The 16,617-nt window shown below is 43.6% G+C and overlaps 1 protein-coding gene across 1 annotated transcript in view; it reads left to right on the forward strand.

Annotated features, from left to right (window-relative positions):
* The first annotated feature begins 14,460 nt into the window (after positions 1–14,460).
* LOC130361838 (probable cation-transporting ATPase 13A4) overlaps positions 14,461–16,617 on the forward strand; it is a 135,533-nt gene continuing 133,376 nt past the window's right edge. The window contains exon 1 of the mRNA XM_056565397.1: positions 14,461–14,573. Within this exon, the coding sequence (XP_056421372.1) occupies positions 14,511–14,573 (63 nt within the window). The 5' untranslated portion in view covers positions 14,461–14,510. The remainder of the gene's footprint in view (positions 14,574–16,617) is intronic.

Below are 16,617 nucleotides of genomic sequence, written 5' to 3' on the forward strand. Positions count from 1 at the left end.
TCAGCCACCTACAGACTCCGGCATCCAGGACTACTTCTACTCCCATCATGGAACAGACTTGTTTCCATGATGGGAGTAGTAGTTCCTGGCTGCCGGAGCCTGCAAGTGACTGAGGAGGCTACATTAGTGTTTGTACTACTACCCCCATCATGGAACAGAGTATGTTCCATGTTGGGGGTAGTAGTACAAGGAATGAGGGATTGATCGCACCTGGTCTCACTTCTGAGACCCGATGGAATCAGCAGTTATTAAGCAGGTGAGCGGGTGGCATGCTCCACTCCTCTGCGATGTATAGAGTGTTTTTACTTTCATTTTTAAATCCCCCGCTGGGAGCCTAGAATAGCCGGTACCAAGGATCCATTCAGGGCTCCCGGCAGGGTTTTTAAATGAACATTGTGAGTGGGAGCAGGGCCATATGTCTATTCAAAGTGCTGTGGGGGGCAAGATATATAGCGCTGCAGGGGGCAGACATATAGCGCTATATATCTAGACCCCCCCCAACATATTTACAATATATTTCCCTCTTCATATAGTTTTTTTTTTATTATGACATACAGTTTAAGGTAAAAAGGTGTCCTTACAAAGTACAATCGGTTGCGTGAAAAAACAACAAGCCCTCATGTTGTCAGCAAGCAACATGTAAAAAGGTATATGAGAGACATGTATTACAGGCTTCTTGCCTGAATGACATAAAACTGGTGTTTTGGTTTGGGTCGCAATTCAAATTTTATTCGCAAATATCGCATATTCGCGAATTTGCGAATATTCGCAAATATAGCACTATATATTCAAAATTACGAATATTCGCTTTTTTTTCACAGTACAAATCACAGTGATCATCCTTCTCTGCTTACAGCTTGTGTGGTCTAAAGAAGGCTCTAATACTACTGTGTGAGACCGCCGGGCGAGTATTCGCATATGCGAATATTCGCATATGCGAATATTCGCAAATATTGATCCCTCCCTTCTGCTGCTTCTATCAAGTAACATTAGTATACTTGCTATAAAGTTCATCAATTTTCACATATGCGAATTTTCGCATATGCGAATTTACGCATATGCGAAAAAACGTGAATATTACGAATATGCGAATTTAGCGAATATATGGAGAATATTCGTCCATATATTCACGAAATATCGCGAATTTGAATATGGCCTATGCCACTCAACACTATTCTGTATATGTTGCAGTCCTGAACCTGATCTCACGGTTGTGTGAGCACTGCCATAGGAGTTGCTCTGAAGCAAGATCAGTTTATCCCTGGTATGTTGGGCACAAAGCTCTGAGGTGGATGGGTGGAGAAAAGTACAAACTGCATTGCAGAAAATGACTATGGAGGATGATGCTGAAACCTATTTAACCCTTTTTTTTCTCCTCACCTTATAAGACTCATGTCTTTTTTATTTTTCCAAACTTGTATTAGGGCTTTTTATGTGGGACACATTGTACTTTTGTACTTTACTTTACCATATAATGTATTGCAAAGCTAGAACAAAAATAATATGTCAGTCATATTTGAAAAAAAATATGGAATTATGTAATATTGTAAGGCAATTTTTCAAAAGTTCGCAAAATGGTAAAACTGACATGAAGACTTTATTCTATGGGTCAGTACAATTCCAATGATACCAAACTCAAAAACTTGAAAAAAAAAAAATGTTCATTGCTGTGTTCTGACCCCTATTACTTTATTATTTTTCCACCTACGGAGCTGTGTTTGGGTTTATTTTTTGAGCCATGAGCTTTACTTTTTGTGTAGTTCACACTTTTTGATCACTTTTTGTTCAATTTTTTCCTGAGGTGTGATATGTGTGTTTTTATATTGTTGATCATGCAGGATCAGGGATGTAAAAATTTACTAGCTCAGTCAATTATGCACGCAGTGATACAAAAATATAATTTGTTTGAAAAATGGGAAAAGGGAGTTGGATTTTTACTAGGGGGATGGGGTATATGTCTGCTGCTAATCAGTTAAATAGATCCATGATCGGCGCTTGAGGGACACATAAGGCTCCGGGCATCCCAAGCAACCCATCGGCACCCTGTGATTATATCGCAGAGGTACCGATGGGAGCCCTTGGCACTGATTAACAGCATTTAATGTTTAAATGCTGTGAGTGCTATTGATCTCAGCATTTACTCATTTAAATAGCTAATGGAATACATCCTTAGGGTATGTTAACACTACGAATAATGAACGGAATCTCCGCTCGCAGAATTCCGCGAGCAGAGATTCCATTCTGGCGGCCGCCGCCACAATACTTCGGCAGTAGGACCGCTCGGCACTGCACCATCACCATTGACAGCTATGCAGTGTTCGCGGACTTCCGCGCAAAGAATGAACATGATCTCTCTTTGCGCAGAACAATTTCAGCGGCGGAATTGTCCGCCGCTGAAATTCTGCAGTGTGAACGGGTCTCGCGGAAGACCCATTCACACTGATGTTTATGTTCACAGCACGTAATTCCATTCGTGGCATTCCGCTCACGGAATTCTGCAGGAATTACGTAGTGTGAACATACCTTAGGTGAAAGGTGCAACCTGAGTATTGGTGCTTGAAATGTCTGCCAGGAGACTGTTGATGGCAACATAGTTTCTGCAATCCTGGTCTCATGATGCCTGGTAACCTTGCTTAGAGACAATGTTTCCCAGATGTGGTTACTTCTGGAAAAGGCATGGGAGTGATGTGTGCCCATGCTGATGTAAAAGACAATCCAATTGCTCTACTGGGATCATGTATCTTACCAAGTAGGCATAGTCAGAGACTTAAAGTGGAAATCCGGTGGAAATTTTTTTTGTTAATCAACTGGTGCAAGAAAGTTAAATTGATTTGTAAATTATTATTTTTTTTGTTTTAAATCTTAATCCTTCCAGTACTTATCAACTGCTGTATGCTCCAGAGGAAGTTGTGACGTTCTTTCCAGTCTGCCCACGCTGCTCTCTGTCAGCTTCTTTATCTAGGTACGGGTAACCATAGGTCCTCCACTGAATTGGGCGTTGAGCTGGCATCCAAATTTATTACATACTTAGGTGTCAAGGTCGGAACGCATTCAGCCTCCCTGTATGGCCTCAACTATGTGCCTCTATTTTAACATATAGAACAGGAACAGACTAGATGGCAATCTCTCCTGATGTCACTATTTGGCAGGGCCTATCTTCTAAAAATGGTAAGCTTTGGTAGGTTACTTTACCCCTTACAGATAATCCCTTTGCTGCTCCATCATATTGATGTGTCTAGATTACAATCAGCCTTCACAACCTTTCTATGGAAAGGCAAGCGACCATGCATAGCATTTAGGAAAATGTGTCTTCCAGTACTAGAGGAAGGTATTCAGTTACCTGATTTACGCCTGAATAATTTGGAGGTGCTATTTCGTCATGCTTGTGACTGGCTCCTGGAAACTTTGTTGTTCACCTATTCACACCTAGAAAAAGAGTTAGCGGACCCCTGAGACTGAAAAGCTCTGTTGCATGTGCCATATGGGTCTCTACCTCCCTTGATCAAAACGGATCCCCTCCTGAAAGACACTATTGCTGCGTGGAAGGAGTCTAGAAAGCTTTATGGTTTACCGTACATTATGTGGAGTTTTCTCCCTCTCTAGAACTCTCCATCCTTTCCCCAGGGCAGGGTCTAGGAGGATGGAATATGTAGATCAGGTGTATGCAGAGGGTGCTGAGCATTTAATGGATTGGGGGGCGCTACAGCGCACATTGGACTTACCTCCGGGCCACTACCTACAATAAATGCAGCTTAGATCTTATCTTACCAGACTTCCCAGAAGCCATGATTAGGTTACCTCACTAAGGAGGCAAGGTTCCGGGGTTTCTCAGGCCCTGATGATAGTAGTCTCTTCTTGTCTTCCATTTATTTGGAACTTAAACATGTTTCTTTACACCCATTGCGAGAATCTTTGTTTGCTTCTTGGGGGGAGGAACAAGGCATCACTGATGCAGGACCAAAATTGCTCGTGGGATGGAAACATGTTAGGCGGGCCATTCTGAATGAGATATGGTGAGAGACGCATTTTTGCATACTTCATAAGGCCACTTATGCGTTTAATCTATCGTTTAGGGATGCTCCTGCCCACTAGCTTAGTAACTATCCTAAATGTGCCTTAGCTAAAGCCCCACTCCTACATGCTTTGTGGGAATGCCCGCGCTTGACTTCCTTATGGGAGGAGGTGCATAATTACATTAAGTTGGTGTGGAGGTAGAGGTCCAACTTTCCCCTTTGGCCATGATCTTCCATTATTTTCCACTCTCTGCACAGGAAGGGGAAGGCGGTTCAGTGGTGGCAAGAAAGGTGATGCATTTGATGCTATTATCCACAGTTAAATGCCTGCTAAGGCAATGGTTATAAAGTAATTGATGTAATGAAGGGATTGCTCTTTATTGACAGACTGGATACTTTAAGAGACACGGAACGAATGGCCAGTAAATTCTTTCATACCTGGAGGTTATTTATGGAGCATGTATATTTACCCAGTGAGCTACCTGACTTAATGAAGGAGTTTTGCGACTCTTCTTGGTACTGCAGAGCAAGTCTTAGTGGTTCACTGGGTGGGCTACGAGTGAACTGAGTATAAGAGATAGAGGTGTGGGATGGCACAGTGGGTCTTTTGACTTTCTCTTCTTCTTTTCTTTGACTCTTTTTTCTTTGTTCTTTCTTTCCTTACTCCTTACTCCTCTTGTGTTTTTTTCTCCTGTGTCAGTGTTTGTTGTTGTTACGCCTAGCGCTCCGGGTCCCCGCTCCTCCCCGGAGCGCTCACGGCGTCTTTCTCCCTGCAGCTCCCCGGTCAGTCCCGCTGACCGGGAGCGCTGCTCTGTCATGGCCGTTGGGGATGCGATTCGCACAGCGGGACGCGCCCGCTCGCGAATCGCATCCCAGGTCACTTACCCGTTCCCGTCCCCTGCTGTCATGTGCTGGCGCGCGCGGCTCCGCTCTCTAGGGCGCACGCGCGCCAGCTCCCTGAGACTTAAAGGGCCAGTGCACCAATGATTGGTGCCTGGCCCAATTAGCTTAATTGGCTTCCACCTGGTCCCTGACTATATCTATCCTCCTCCCATGCACTTCCTTGCCGGATCTTGTTGCCCTTGTGCCTAGTGAAAGCGTTTTGTGTGTTTAAGCCTGTGTACCAGAACTTCTGCTATCACCCCTGACTACGAACCTTGCCGCCTGCCCCCGACCTTCTGCTACGTCCGACTTTGCTTCTGCCTACTCCCTTGTACCTCGCCTATCTTCAGCAGCCAGAGAGGTGAGCCGTTGCTAGTGGATACGACCTGGTCACTACCGCCGCAGCAAGACCATCCCGCTTTGCGGCGGGCTCTGGTGAAAACCAGTAGTGTCTTAGAACCGGTCCACTAGCACGGTCCACGCAATCCCTCTCTGGCACAGAGGATCCACCTCCTGCCAGCCGGCAGCGTGACAGTAGATCCGGCCATGGATCCCGCTGAAGTTCCTCTGCCAGTTGTCGCTGACCTCCCTACGCTGGTCGCCCAGCAAGCTCGTCAGATCGCCCAACAAGATCACCAGCTGTCGTACTTGACCACCATGACACAGCAACTCCAGTCACAACTACAGCAAGTACAGTCACAGCTACAGCAGCAACAGCCATCTCCTCCGCCAGCTCCTGCACCCCTTCCGCAGCGAGTGGCCACTCCTAGCCTCCGCCTGTCCTTGCCGGACAAATTTAATGGGGACTCTAAGTTTTGCCGTGGCTTTCTTTCGCAATGTTCCCTGCACATGGAGATGATGTCGGACCAGTTTCCTACTGAAAGGTCTAAGGTGGCTTTCGTAGTCAGCCTTCTGTCTGGAAAAGCTCTGTCATGGGCCACACCGCTCTGGGACCGCAATGACCCCGTCACTGCCTCTGTACACTCCTTCTTCTCGGAAATTCGAAGTGTCTTTGAGGAACCTGCCCGAGCCTCTTCTGCTGAGACTGCCCTGCTGAACCTGGTCCAGGGTAATTCCTCCGTTGGCGAGTACGCCATACAATTCCGTACTCTTGCCTCTGAACTATCCTGGAATAATGAGGCTCTCTGCGCGACCTTTAAAAAAGGCCTATCCAGCAACATTAAAGATGTTCTGGCCGCACGAGAGACTCCTGCTAACCTGCATGAACTCATTCATCTAGCCACTCGCATTGACATGCGTTTTTCTGAGAGGCATCAAGAGCTCCGCCAGGAAAAAGACTTAGATCTCTGGACACCTCTCCCACAGTCTCCACTGCAATCTGCGCCTAGGCCTCCCGCCGAGGAGGCCATGCAAGTGGATCGGTCTCGCCTGACCCTGGAAGAGAGGAATCGCCGTAAGGAAGAGAATCTTTGTCTGTACTGTGCCAGTACTGAACATTTTTTGGTGGATTGCCCAATCCGTCCTCCACGTCTGGGAAACGCACGCTCGCACCCAGCTCTCGTGGGTGTGGCGTCTCTTGATGCTAAGTCGGCTTCTCCACGTCTCACGGTGCCTGTTCGGATTTCTACTTCAGCCAGCTCTTCCCTCTCAGCCGTGGCCTGCCTGGACTCTGGAGCTTCTGGGAATTTTATTCGGGAGTCCTTAGTGAATAAATTCCGCATTCCGGTGACCCGTCTTGTCAAGCCACTCCACGTTTCCGCGGTCAACGGAGCCAAGTTGGATTGCACCGTGCGTTTCCGCACGGAGCCCCTCCTAATGTGCATCGGACCTCATCACGAGGAAATTGTATTTTTGGTCCTTCCTAATTGCACTTCTGAAGTTCTCCTTGGACTACCCTGGCTTCAACACCATTCCCCAACCCTGGATTGGTCCACTGGGGAGATCAAGAGTTGGGGTCCCTCTTGTTCCAAGGACTGCCTTCAACCGGTTCCCAGTACTCCCTGCCGTGACCCTGTGGTTCCTCCTGTATCCGGTCCCCCTAAGGTCATTAAGGACTCTGCCTGCCACAGGAAATGCCTCTCCCCCCCTCCCAGTCCCATCAGGCAAGCCCCTGTGTCCCCGCATGGCCCTCGTCCTGGTGTCACACTGCCCCGTGCCAGGTCTCGCCCTCTGCCCTCTCTCCCCATTCCTACTCCTGCTGTTCTGCCTGCCGTTGAGGAATCCCTCCATCCTTTCCCGGTGTCCTCATCCCAGGGGAGGCAGTTACCGGATAAAGAGAAGGGGAGACCTAAGGGGGGGGGTACTGTTACGCCTAGCGCTCCGGGTCCCCGCTCCTCCCCGGAGCGCTCACGGCGTCTTTCTCCCTGCAGCTCCCCGGTCAGTCCCGCTGACCGGGAGCGCTGCTCTGTCATGGCCGTTGGGGATGCGATTCGCACAGCGGGACGCGCCCGCTCGCGAATCGCATCCCAGGTCACTTACCCGTTCCCGTCCCCTGCTGTCATGTGCTGGCGCGCGCGGCTCCGCTCTCTAGGGCGCGCGCGCGCCAGCTCCCTGAGACTTAAAGGGCCAGTGCACCAATGATTGGTGCCTGGCCCAATTAGCTTAATTGGCTTCCACCTGGTCCCTGACTATATCTATCCTCCTCCCATGCACTTCCTTGCCGGATCTTGTTGCCCTTGTGCCTAGTGAAAGCGTTTTGTGTGTTTAAGCCTGTGTACCAGAACTTCTGCTATCACCCCTGACTACGAACCTTGCCGCCTGCCCCCGACCTTCTGCTACGTCCGACTTTGCTTCTGCCTACTCCCTTGTACCTCGCCTATCTTCAGCAGCCAGAGAGGTGAGCCGTTGCTAGTGGATACGACCTGGTCACTACCGCCGCAGCAAGACCATCCCGCTTTGCGGCGGGCTCTGGTGAAAACCAGTAGTGTCTTAGAACCGGTCCACTAGCACGGTCCACGCAATCCCTCTCTGGCACAGAGGATCCACCTCCTGCCAGCCGGCAGCGTGACAGTTGTCTTTGATGTGTGTCTGTGTTTCACCTGTGAGTATTTGTTGGGGATGTATTTTATTCCTCTTGGGAGTGGCTGTGGGGGTTAGGGGTCTTTGGGATAGAGACCTGATGTTTATTTTGTTGTTTGATAAGTATTGTGGTAGTATGGAAGGGGACCGTGAAATCATTATGCACCGTTAATGTGTGCAACTTTTACCTGGGCCCTATATGCGGAGGCCTCACTTATCACATGATACAGCACTGGACTTTGCCTACATATTGACTCTAAAAATGATGCAGTCTGGAGTGAACCTCAGCCATCTCTCACATTTTATTTTCTATCTGGTTTTCTGTTACTCCTTTGACCGCTTGTCGTGCTGTATGATTGTACCTGTATGATGTCTTTCTGTACGGTACATTGTTCCATTGAATATTTTACAGTAAATCAATTAATGATAAACAAATGTCCCAATAATGTCCTATATTATCACCAAAAAAAAAAAAAAAAGTAGGTATCATTAAGTTCCTATTGCTCCTTATTTATCCTGCACAATTGTCTTTAAAAAATAAAAATAAAAACATTCACAAAATAAAAATAAGATAATTTTTACCACATGGTGAACACCTTAAAAAATAAATAAAAAAACACACCAAAATTGCTAGATTTAGTCACCCTGCCTCCAAAAAAGTGGAATAAAAATTATCAAAAGGTAACATGTATCACAAAAATGGTACCAATAAAAAGTTCAGCATGTTCCCACATAAAATTACCCCTCACACAACTTGGTTGGCCAAAAAAAAAGCAGATGGCAACACAGAAAAGGCAATTTTTTTAGCCCCTTTCTGCCCCATGACATATTTTTACATCATGGGCGGGTTGAGGATCACGCAATGAGCCATATATTTACATCATGTGGTACCTCATGGTGACATTTTTGTAATCGCTGCTGCTATCTGTAGCAGCCGATCACAGACAAATTGCCTGCATACTGACCAATCACAGAATTTGTGATGTTGCCTTGCCCCACCTTCTGCAGCATCCCACTCTCTGCACTCAGCAGTATTTAACTGTAGATCAGTCAGTGAGTGTAGAGTGCAACAAGAAGCAATTTTCCAGCCTGTCCCAACCTTCTCCCTGCTGTTAACCCCTTGTTGTCAGTCAAAAATCCTAATTACCCACCCTTATATCACCCTCCCTGTGGGGTCACACTCCCAGTGGGGTTACCCTCCCTGTGTAGTCACTCACCACTGTTATCACCCCCTACCCTGTCATCAACTACCCCCACCCCACTGTGATCAACCATCCCAAGGTCACCCATCCCCATGGTCACGCTTCTTGTGATCACTTCCCCCATAGGTATCTAAAGTACTCCAAATAAATAAAAGGTATACACGTGTTGAACCACCTTCTTGCCTCAGACACATCAGTTCACTAGTTAAAATATGTCCACCATCCTCCTGTCTTCTATGTCCTCTAGTGACTCTGAAGAGCCCCCAAAAAAGACATCACAGGATAGTCACTGCAAAGGCCACTGAGTCATCTGACCCTGAGGGCAAACCCTGAGGACTATGTACCCCAAGTCCCTAGGTTCACTGGGAACACAAGGATACAATTCACCAGAGCAGGGCTTAGGGAGCAGGACTTTTTTAAGCTCTATTTTTTCAGATGAGCTGCCTAGTATAACACTCCATATTTTCATTTTACCAAAATTATTTCAGCAAAATCCATGCTTTAATAGGCTCTGGACAGTCCTTCACTACAGTGTACTACTGTGTGCCCAGTCTGCACATGGTATTGCTGTGTTCAGGAGAACCCACATAACAATTTCTGGAGTCTCTGGGGGCACAAGCTGTATACAGCATATTAGGCACCAAAATCGCCTATTTGTGGAAAAATTTTAATTCAGTCGCTCTGTACAATCCCCCGAGTGCTTTAAATTTTGTAAACCATCTGTTCATATAGAAAGTTTATGTATCTTCAGCTTTCCCATAAAGAAGCACAGAGGGGATGTGTTGGCCCTGCTCTGTGCACAAGGAGAGCTGGGGGTCTGTACAGGAAATTGTGCAGGGTTCCAGCAGTCAGACCCCCCGCGATCAGACATATATTCCCTATAGCGGATACGTGAATAATCACTGAATAATCTCTTTAAGGTGGTATAGTCAATGAAAGGACATCCCACAGAGACCACATGCCTTGGTCCACTTCCTTAGAGGAATAGGGCAACGATACATGGAATATATATATTTTTTCTTTTTGCACTGTGAATGTTTATTTAATGTATTCCACAAAAAACACTAATGGTGAAATTGTGTTTTATTAGTGTTAGATTGTGTATACCTGTAAGGCTAGGTTCAGACTACGGAATTTCAGCCTGCTATTCCCCTTTGAAATTGCAGGCGGAAATTCCGCTTGCTAAAATGTATAGTGTAGTGAATGAGTTTCCGTTCACAAATTCACACTTCGGAATTTGTGAACGGAAAATCCGCTTGGAAATTTCAACCTGAAGAATGGCGTTGCTCTTTTTTCTGGCGGAAATACTCGCGGAACATATTGCAGTCTATTGGAGACTGCAGTGTCCGTGCGGTCCTAGCGCCGACCTATTCAGTCGGAGCTGGCCGCACTCGGAATCTCCGGAAATTTTCTGCCCATAGATTCCGTAGTCTGAACCTAGGGTAATTGTCATTTAGAGGACAATCAGACCACACTTTTATAGTAATCAATGCCAAAGTCAGAGTTTTCCAAAGGATTCATTAACTTTTTCTTGCAGATGAACTTATAGGGGGTGATTTACTAAGAGTGAAGTATAGTTTTCTATTTTTTATTTTGTTTTTTGAGTCAAAGCCAGAAAGGAATTGAATGTATAAAGGAATGACTTAGAAACTCCACCTAGTTTTTATGCCTCAGTGTGTGCCAAGGTTGTTCTTACGTTGTATAACTATACTAGTTTCTGCTGGTAGATGTATCCTATACTTTTCATTATTGACTTCTCATAATGTCTGGAGTTCATTCTCTCCCCATTTTTACGAACTCCAGATTTATGCCTGACTACATCGTCCGTCTGGCTACTAGACTTTATTTACTAGTTACCATGTCTAAAAAGGGACACTCACAGGCCATGCTACCGTATGTCTATCATCTCAGTCACTAGGACACGCTTGTATAGGGCTACTATAATAGTTGTTCATACGGATTGTTGTATACCTTGAACCACCTTTCATTTTCTTTTTCTTGTACCATTTCTTGAAATACAATAAAAATTGTTACTTAAAAAAAAAAAGGAAGGACTTACACTTTTATTTTCTACTGGATCCACGTCTGTCGATTGATAGATCAAGTGTTTCCCACGCCTGGCAGGGGCGGTGGTAACTGCAGAAATTCTGATTGCAAGCTTAGACACCTGGCAGCTGGTGACTTCTGGCTGACATGTCTTTATATCCAGGAATCAGGTCAGTAGAATGGCAGAGAGAGCAGCTATTTACTAAGCAGTCAATGCTGATAATATGACGTACAGAAACTTGGTCTGGCACAGCCCATGGTAATAGGAGCTGCAGTAAAATCTGTAAACTACAGCTAAAAGAGAAGGACATTTTTTTATTTAAACCAAATTAGAAATATTTTTAGTAAGTTTCAAAGATGTCTATAGCTTTTAACCACATAGTAAGCTTTCCGCTCCTGGATAGGGGATAAGATGTCTGATCGCAGAAGACAGCTGCTGGGACCCCTATGATCTCCGGGCCGTACCTCGGCCTTCTGAACCAAAGATCTGGCTGCTGGTCTGGCCGCTGGGACACTCCACGATCAGACATTTTATCTTCTATCCTTTGGACAGGGGATACGATGTCCAGGGGCAGAGTACACCTTTAGTGTACAGTGGTACAAAAAGAAATATGGGGAAAAAATGCAATTTTGCAAACTGTTGGAGGTGTGAAAAAGCTGTGAAAAAGGCTTTCTTATATTTTTTTAGTTTCACAGCCTTCTTTAGTGTACTTGCGCAAATTTTACCACACATCAACTCAAAAATTTAAAAAACAAAAAAAGAGTTGCTATAATTGTCACTGAGGAAGGAACCTATGGCGGTTCTGAAATGACATTTGAAATGTTCTGTTTGATGTATTTTATATATTTTTTTTTATCTTGTACTGATCGCTATTAACCCCCGCTGCTTGTTCAAACTTCGGTCCAGGATATTGTTACCACTCTCAGATATCCGAGCGTCACTGCCACAAGGACACCACCGGGCAGGACACTGACTACGAGAGGTCTCCTTGCTCACCATCATTTAACTAGCAAGAGACGCAGAGCTGAGAGACACTCGAACTCAAGCAGATCTGCACCCTACGCAGGGGGTCATGTTTTAAATAAATGTATAGGATTTATACATTCTTTTGTTCAGTGACCCTTGAGCTCCACATAGAGAATATTTTAGAATATTTTAGATTATTTATCTATTTTTCTCCTTGGGGTATAAAGTAAATGTGGATTGCTTGGACAAGGTGTTTTTTTTTTTGGAGTAAGCCTGATCTGCTAATATTTTTGTGTTATTCAATGTTATGGAAAACTGCTGCATTTATTTGAGTGTTAGCTGTACTTTTTCACACTTTTTGACTAGGTGTGGAATTTCTCTATGCAGGTGTTTTTCCTACTTAAAACAAATGTGTTGCTTTTGTTTGGTGATTTAAATTGCAGTTAAGTTTCTGCATGGATTCTATGCAGATTTTTATTTATTCCTTTTATTTATGAGTGTCGATTAGTTTTTTTTTTTTTTTTATCCATATTGCTGTTAGTGTAAATGCTGAAGTTTTTAGGCATATGCTATGTACCAGAATCTTGGTGTATTTTTCTTAGTAAATCTTAGTAATTTCACACTTTCTTATAGACTACTAGTAAACATCTGTCTGGTCCTTTTGTTTAAGAAAAAAAAAACTCCTGAATAAGGTCATAAAAATGTAATGTGCACTTTTTAACATCCATATTATGGCTCCAAATCTTTGTTCAACTGCAGATGTAATAACCTAAACTAACAGCAACAAAGATCATCCATACAAGTGAATCCCTCTAACACATCCATATACTCTAATAGGGCATACAAACGAGGAGTATCTATTAAAACAGCCCCTTTAACTGTCATTAGAAACACATCAAAAGTTGAGAGACCCGGTGCGATGTGAACTTCTGGGCAAGAGATGTTTTGTATGAGACTAACACTTTACGTTTTTGACTGCAGAATCCCATGATAACCAGGATATAATATTTATGCCCTTGGTAGTCAATCTTGTGATAATAATACAGGCAGTCTGATATTATATTATAAGGGTATTTGTGCAATATACCGTATTTTTCGCCCTATAGGACGCACCGGCGTATAAGACGCACCCAATTTATAGGTGCAAAATCTAAAAAAAAAAAGATTTTGAACCCAATAGTGGTCTTCAACTTGCAGACCTCCAGATGTTGCACAACTACAACTCCCAGCATGCCCGGACAGCCAACGGCTGTCCGGGCATGCTGGGAGTTGTAGTTCTGCAAAATCTGGAGGTCCGCAGATTGAAGACCACTGCATAGGAGGTAGTACTCACATGTCCCGGCCGCTCCGGACCCGTCACCGCTGCCCTGGATGTCGCTCCATCGCTGTCGCCGCGTCCCCGTCGCTCCGGAACATCTCTGCTGCCGGCTGGGTATCCTCGCTCTCCGTCGCCGCCATAACGTCGTTACGCACGCCAACGCACGTACGCAACGACGTGATGACGAGGAAGGAGAGCGCCGGCCATACAGCGGATCCCTGAACGGCGAAGACACCGAGGAGGCAGGTAAGGTCCCTCCCGGTGTCCTGTAAGCACTAACCCGGCTATTAAGTCGGGCTGTTCGGGACCGCCGCTGTGAAATCGCGGCGGTCCTGAACAGCCCGACTGAACAGCCGGGTTAGTGTCACTTTCCCTTCAGACGCGGCGGTCAGCTTTGATCGCCGCGTCTGAAGGGTTAATACAGGGCATCACCGCGATCGGTGATGTCCTGTATTAGCCGCGGGTCCTGGCCGTTGATGGCCGCAGGGACCGCCGCGAAAGGGGTGTATTCGCCGTATAAGATGCACCGACTTTTACCCCCCAGTTTTGGGGAAGAAAAAATGCGTCTTATACGGCGAAAAATACGGTAAGCAAAATAAATGCAAGAAATCGGCTGCACGTGAACATACTGTAATGTAAAATTTCACATTATTGAAACAGAAAATAAAAGAGAACTACGGCAAATAACAAGTTCAACCTTTTAGTAGCAGATTTGGGCTTAACTTTTTAATATTTATTTGTTCCTACAGATAACTTAACCTTGTAAATTCGTTTTAGATTCTTGTCTTAAATACTTGGCACTTATAGAATTCCATTCATGCAAGATTAAAGGGATTTTACCTTGAATTTATAACCCTAATCGTGAACAACAATGTCTGAGGAGTTGGGAGCTAATAAACCCATAAAGCTGCTTACTTGACACACATTGAATACAATGCAATGCAAGAAGTAGGAATGCTTGTTGAGGAAGTTAAAGAGGTGTGTGTATTATTTAAATGGTAATGACTGTTTTGTTTCCCAGAACTTGTGCTGCTTGGTGATGTTAAAGAGAACTGATCTCTTCGTCCTGTGTTTTGCGAAAAGGCAACAGGTGACTGTAAAACATGAAATCGAAAGAACACAAAGACCACCGAGCAGTGATAAATGAAGGGCAAGAAAATGAAATGGTGAGTATTCTGTGCTGCGAGAAATGTTACCTTTCTTATTACTATTAATAAGTAGCTGAGCATTCTCTTTGTCTTAACTATTATGTAGAGGCTTTGACACTGTTGTCGTAGTTCAGGAAAGGTAAATTTCATGAATCTATTTTTATTCTAATTGCCCATCATATTGGTGTATTTGTCTTCTGTGTCTTAGTTTTCGGTATTGTACACAAAGGTTGTTCATTACTTCAGAAGAATGAATGCATTAGAGCAACATTTCATTGTCATTTAATGGTTAAATAATATGATTTGTATGATTTCATGAGTTTGGCTTAAACATTTTTAGTAAAAGCTATATCTACGGCCACTCTCACACAGAAGTATTGTAGTCAGTATTTTACATCAGTATTTGTAATTCAAGACAAGGAGTGGAACCTGCATAGAGAAAAACTACAATGGAGATATTTATAGAGATGTAGCTAGTGCCAACACTATCACATTGGTGTGGCATTTTAAGTTTGACACTTATTGAACAGTAAGTCAGCGATGCTTTGTTCATTATTAATACTGATTCAAAATACTGACTACAATACTGTGAAAACACAGAAAAAGAAGCTATTGTTAATTCATGTTTTTTTTTAATCACATTGGCCCTGATTTACTAAAGCCAAACCAACATTTTTTCTCGGTTTCTGCGCCTAAATTTTTGTCGCACCATCCGTGCGACCAAATTTTGCACCACACAACCTACACTTTTGAAAACACTTGGGGTGCTTTTTTATTACAAGAAAATGGGTGTGGTTAACCCAAAAAAGTGTTCCCGACAAAAAGCAGAAATTATTCGGTGTACTTCCAAAACCACTGCTGAAAAAGCATGAGTCTGGTTCACAGAATAACCAACAGCCATGAAGATGTGTAAAAACTACCAAAAGCGAGTGATTTGGAGTGCTTAAACTATTTTTTTTCCATTGTTTTACAGTTCTACACAAGAATTTTAAGAATATGCAATGCATTTTAAACTTTAAAATATGCCTTTAATTGTGTATATATATTTTTTTTGTGGGGGGGATGTTTTTAAACTCCTATATTAGATGGTCTAAGTCCATAACATTTTTATAGTTATATTTTGTTGCTTAATTCCCATTAAATCTTGTGTTTTGCATGTTTGGTTTGACACATGCTATTGATGATTTGTATTCTATACCCATGTTTTTTCGGAGTATGTGCGGCACATTTTCCCATGCGGCACAAAAAAATCCCATGCGACAGAAAATGAACTGACACGTGTGACACATTAGTAAATCAGCTCCCAGAAAAAGAGGAGTCAAATCTAAAACACTCCAGAAAGAACACTCAGATTTTAGTAAATCAGGGCCATTATGTATCTGGAAAAAAAAATCAATGAATAGAGATCAAAACAAAAATGTCATATTGATAAAAAGTACAGATAATGGTGCCAAAAAATGGGCCCTGATACATCTCCATATACGGGAAAAAAAAAAAAAAAAAGTTATAGGGGACAGAAAAGCACAATTGTATGCATACCAGTAGATAAAAATGATAAATGGCGCTGTGGAAGGAGAATTTTTAGACAAGGTTAACTTAGACAGACTAGACAGTTTTCAAATGCATCAAATTTATTACTGCACACCTTTGGTTTTTATAATCTATTAGCTGACACAGATTATGCACCAGATCATTTTTGATGCTTTTAAGCCACGTCCCTTTTAGTGAGGTCATACTTACTTTGTGGAAAATCATGCACCCTTGTCAAGCAAGACTGTCTAAAAATTATTTAAAACACATAAAAAATGTGGTGCAAGTCACATAAGTTTATTGTTTTATTTTGGCTTAATTGCACCAGTTTTTTTTTTTTCAGTCTTATTTACCTATCTTAATGTGTTTATTGCTTCATAATTGTTAATGCTTCTTCCAGTATTATCAATTCTAAGATTATCTTTCAGATAAGTATTTTTAAAACACCATTCACAGCTGTATGCTCCCTCAAATGGAGCATATATGGAACACAATATAAACTGAGTAGCATTGACACATTCACACAGGTAGA

The sequence above is a fragment of the Hyla sarda genome, chromosome 3, assembly GCF_029499605.1.
Source record: "Hyla sarda isolate aHylSar1 chromosome 3, aHylSar1.hap1, whole genome shotgun sequence".
Classification (NCBI taxonomy): Eukaryota; Metazoa; Chordata; class Amphibia; order Anura; family Hylidae; genus Hyla; species Hyla sarda.